The sequence below is a fragment of the Poecilia latipinna genome, unplaced genomic scaffold (genome assembly GCF_001443285.1).
Source record: "Poecilia latipinna isolate Pla-1442-1.1 unplaced genomic scaffold, P_latipinna-1.0 Scaffold1279, whole genome shotgun sequence".
NCBI classification, from domain to species: Eukaryota; Metazoa; Chordata; class Actinopteri; order Cyprinodontiformes; family Poeciliidae; genus Poecilia; species Poecilia latipinna.
The window spans coordinates 16,137-20,991 of record NW_015113895.1 but is presented as its reverse complement, the minus strand read 5'-3'; the positions used below and the strand labels follow the sequence as shown (position 1 = coordinate 20,991).

Below are 4,855 nucleotides of genomic sequence, written 5' to 3'. Positions count from 1 at the left end.
GATACAGTTTTCTCCATGGATTGTTGATATTTATGAAAAATTATGTGAAAAATACTAAAACAAATATTTCAGGTACTGTTGTGTAAGTTTTATGCAATTATAAAAAGAAATTGCAGTAATTAATAAACTGTAAAACTCCTAAAACATACATTTGCTATGTATTTTTAAACTTTATTAAAAGTCATTGTGTAAGGTCCAGAGAGCCACATGTTGATGACCTCTGACCTGGGGGAAAACTCACCCAAGGACAATGAAGGCAGGAAGCTCCTTAAGGTGAAAGGAAAGATTCAAATGGTAATGGGTGCTGAAAAGTGCCGTGATGGCCTCTGAATAAACAGAAACATACAGAAGTTAGAAATTAGAACAAGTCACAATAAAACACACAAAATTGGTAATGTGAGGTCCACATCGAAGGTTTTAATTGTAGCCGTTTCAGTTTTCTGTGCAGGTACAATTACAGTTCATGCTTTGTTTCTAATTATAAAAAGCAAGCTTGCCCTGCAGACCAGAAGTCCTGCCAGCACACAGTAGACAGATGGGTAGAGAAAATTAGGTGTGGGAAATAAACGGTAGTAGCTAACAGATCACTTGGGACCTGCAGCTTGGTGAGTTAGAAGTGCAGCTCTGCAAACTAATTCTTTTTCCTGTAAAGTGGTAATACATTTCAATCTGCCACCAGAGTTTCTCATATTCCGTTGAATTCAGATGTTATTACTACCAACAGGACATGTTAACTTCTCAGAAAGCTAATGATGTGTGCCATAATACACAGAGTGGATTCAGACATAAGTATTGAGTCATACAGTTCAGGCTCTTCCTGCTGTTTGATAAGTTACTTATTAGTCATTACAGGATAATTTAACAAGCTGAGAATATTATTCCAAATGGCTTTCAACAACTTACGATTGTAGCTGCCAGTATTTATGATGCTGGAGTGAAACTCCCATTATTATCAATTTAAAATTCTGTAGCAATTTGAGAAAAAAGTTATTTTAAAAGTCTGAATGTTTGAAAAGGTACTAATCAGTGGTGCAAAAGATGAAATAAAATTCAAATGCAGTGTCATGCAAGATGTCACCTAACCCCTTTAAATGTAGTCAAATATACTTATATACAACAAAAGAATAAAATATAGTGGCTTACAACATTTCCGTGCACTTGAAAATGTTTCATCATATGTCATGTTGCTGAAATATAATGTTTGTTGTAATTAAGTTCTTGATGTAGCTGGACCTCAAGGACCTGAACATGTGTTTCCAAACTAATAAATAATATACTTAACATAAAATTGTGGTAAAGTAAACTTCAGTAACATTATATTTAGGTTAAACTTCTTCCACTCTTACATGCACACTAATTTTTAATATTCGGACAAACATTCTTTTAACAGTTTAACTTTTTTTAAGTTTTAGCAGATGGTGTTTTGCTTTGATTAGATAAGATGTGTGGGGCAATTATGTACAGCATTAAACTGCTTAGATGTTTAGGTGGTTGGTTAACGGCCTGATATAAATGGAGCTCAATGACATTACCTTCGTCTCTGTTCCAGACAGCCAGCACTCTGAAGATGAAGGCACTGAAGGTAGCTGCAAAGAACCCTCTCCAGTAGTTCCTCACAGCAAAGAATGTGGATGTTACTTCAATACTGAACAACACACCTGCAACACAAGGCAGAGCAATAAATTGTGACATATTTTTCCTACAGACATTAAGGGAATAGAAGAGAGTTGTTTAAATGTGTGATGATTGAACATTGCAATATGGTGTGAGATATAAAAACTGCTTCTTTGAGCAAGTCCCCCCACATCTCATATTTTGGATCAGGTAGCTCAATGTGTTTTGAAGAATTTTAGATCAAAGATTTTGGTTAAATATTTCCCAGTGATTTTAACTTTGATACAAAAGTTGGTTCAATAGTAAGAATAAACAAAGTAAAACTTTGAAATTAAGTATATCTTGTAACAACAGCCTTGAAAAACTGATCTGCTCTTTAAATACATTTCATCAAGGCTATTTTAATTCCTTTACTGTAATTGGAATGATGGCCAACAGTTGTTTTTAAAATGACTTTGAATTAGATTAGTCCAATTAATTCTAATCAAATTTACAGTAAGCAAAACAATTAATTTGTCCTGCAAACTCACCTCCTATTGGGGAAGCAAAGCAGCTGCTCAGTCCCACTGCACAGGCTGCCGCAAGCATCTCGATGTTCCTCGACTCATTCTGAAACACAGGTACAAAATGATAATTAAAAAAAAATAAAACCCTAATGGACTGGGAGATGAGTTGTAAATTTAGATAAATATACAATCGACTTCAAGCAAAATTAGTATTTACAAGCATTTAAGGATTATTTTTCTTTCATTTTAGCAAGTCACTGAATTTGTTTCACAGGTTTCCACTACAGTCAATTACAAACCAATTACATATCTACAGAAAGTACCAGAAACAGGAGCGTTAAACTTCATCAAATAAAAAAAAAAAAAAAAAAAAAAATCTTGAAAAGACTGGCAAAACCCTAACGGGACCTACAAGACAAAACAGTTCATATAATATCAGACACATGTAATTCAGTACTTTTCCTGTAAAGCCTAATAAGCCAGATGAGTGAAGAACAAAAAACAAAGACAATTCCACCTTTCTGCAGGAGAAAGTGGATCAAGGAACATTCTGAGAAATTGATTTTTTTTTTTTTTTTTTCTCTTTGACCTTTTAAATTTACCTACCTTGGTACCCAGGAGACTGAAGTCCTTCAAGCAGCATTGTAATGTGAAAGAGAGGTTAGAGGCACTTGTATTTCTCTCACTGTACTGAGGCTTATCCTGCTTTTGCATGTGGTGCTACTTCTGGCGCGCGTGCGCGCACACACACACGCACACACGTTTCCGTGGCTATCTTTGTGGGGACTTTCCATTGACTTCCATTCATTTCTACAGCCTAAACATTACCTTTACCCTTTTTCTAACCCTATCACAGACCTAACCCTAACCCTACCCAGAACTCAATTCACACCTTAGTCCTAACTCTATCCATTGGGACCCTGACCCAAAAACAGGGTTTCCCCTTGTGGGGACCAGGCTTCGGGCCCCACAAGGAGCAATTGGTCCCCACAACGTAGTATGCGTCAGGAAAATCGTCCCCACAAGGTATTACAAACAACCCCCCCTCCCCCCCCCCACACACACATACACACACAAATCTCACATCAGAAAGCAACTAAAGCTTACTCTGACCCAAATATTGATGGATTCAAATATTTTATCTGAGAGAGAAACTCAACTAAAGTGGATGCTGATAAAATAAAACTTCTTTTTATTTTACTGAATATTAGAGAATTGTATGGACTGTTTTGTGCTAAAAAAAGACCAAAATTTCTTATGGTGTCCGATAGGTGACCTTTGGTCCCAGCAGTATTGGATAAAACTTGTAAAACTCTTATCATTTTGATAGGACGAAGGAAGGGAAGCATGCTGGGAAATGTGTAGCTGATTTACCTTAATCCCTACTAGACCCGGCTCCTTCGTGTAGCAGGAGAGCAAGAGTCAGCATTAAACAGGCAGAGAATAAGTGATTAAACTGTGTGAATCAGCGCAGCCATTTGAATGTTTTAGCATTTACACCCCATCACCTCACATTCACAGATCTGAATAAAAACATGTTATGCAATTAGGTCCATCTAGCCCTCTACAAATAATGACATTCTCCACATGCATATAAGCCTCGCATCCTATTTCTGTGCTTTAAAGTACAGCACTCTGGAAAGAAAAGCTGCTTTTTCACAGCCCACAGGTTACATTAGCATACTGTACTTAAAACTGTGGAGAGGGTCGGATCCAGCAGCAGCGGCACACTTCACTCATGCATCACTCTTTCTATTAAAATGCTATAAAGTGCAACACATGGCTCTCTGGGGATAAGGAGCCACTAAGAACATTAGATGGAAACAATGTAATGGTAATAAAAAAACAATGCATGTGAAGATGGACAAATAAAAAGAGGAAAAATGGAAGAATGGAAGATTTTAAATGAAGACAGAAATGTGACAAATGGTGTAACATCAAATTAGAGATGCCCATTTTATTTATTCTTGTTTTTATTTAGATTTTGGTATGGTGTGTAGCTTTCTGGGATCTTTTTAGCCTATTTTTATTTTGTCAGAGGTTCTGTTCAAGTTAATCTTGATTCTACAAGGTTCGTCAAAAATCAAGCCTGGGTGTGGTTTGTGAAATTCAATTCCACTTTCTAAAATGCATTTTATCATAGTTCATTTATGATTTATCATAGGAAGGCAGTTACTTTTCCACATAGGTTAGGTTTTGATAACATTTTCCTTGTTAGGAAATAAAGTCATTTAAAAGCTACATTTTGTATTGATTCTGCATAAATTTCTCTAATTTTGATCTTAACATTTGAGTGACAAAAGGCAAAAACAAAAGTAATCTGTCAGAGGGCAGATAGTTATGTATACACAATACCAAGGCAACATTAAAAAGAAGCATAGTAAAGATAATATTGCCTTTTTGGGTTCCATGCTTAGTAGTTACAGTATTTTTACAACTGTAGTGCAGCCATACCTGTAAACCAGGAGAGCAGATGGAGCTGGAAAAACATTCAAATTTAGATAACTGGCACTAAACTGAAAAGATTTACGCAGCAATAAAAACTGTTGTGATTTTTGTGACCATAGATGCATCGGGGAGGAAGTTTTCAACTGAGCTGCCCTCAGTGCTGCTTTCAAGTCCTTCACAGCCTCTAATAGATTTTCAATAAGATCATCCTATACGATCAGCTTTGTTTCAGTGATGTGATACTGAGTTCAGGGTGATGGAGTGTTTTCCCCTCCACAAATAACTTT

At 36.2% G+C, this 4,855-nt stretch overlaps 1 protein-coding gene across 1 annotated transcript in view; it reads right to left on the bottom strand.

Moving 5' to 3' along the window:
* The window catches only part of clcn2b (chloride channel, voltage-sensitive 2b), a gene marked incomplete at its 5' end in the record, with an annotated part of 109,845 nt that overhangs the window by 89,303 nt on the left and 15,687 nt on the right, over positions 1 to 4,855 (bottom strand). The window contains 3 exons of the mRNA XM_015054803.1: positions 242 to 326; positions 1,533 to 1,658; positions 2,145 to 2,223. Of these exons, the coding sequence (XP_014910289.1) occupies positions 242 to 326; positions 1,533 to 1,658; positions 2,145 to 2,223 (290 nt within the window). The remainder of the gene's footprint in view (positions 1 to 241; positions 327 to 1,532; positions 1,659 to 2,144; positions 2,224 to 4,855) is intronic.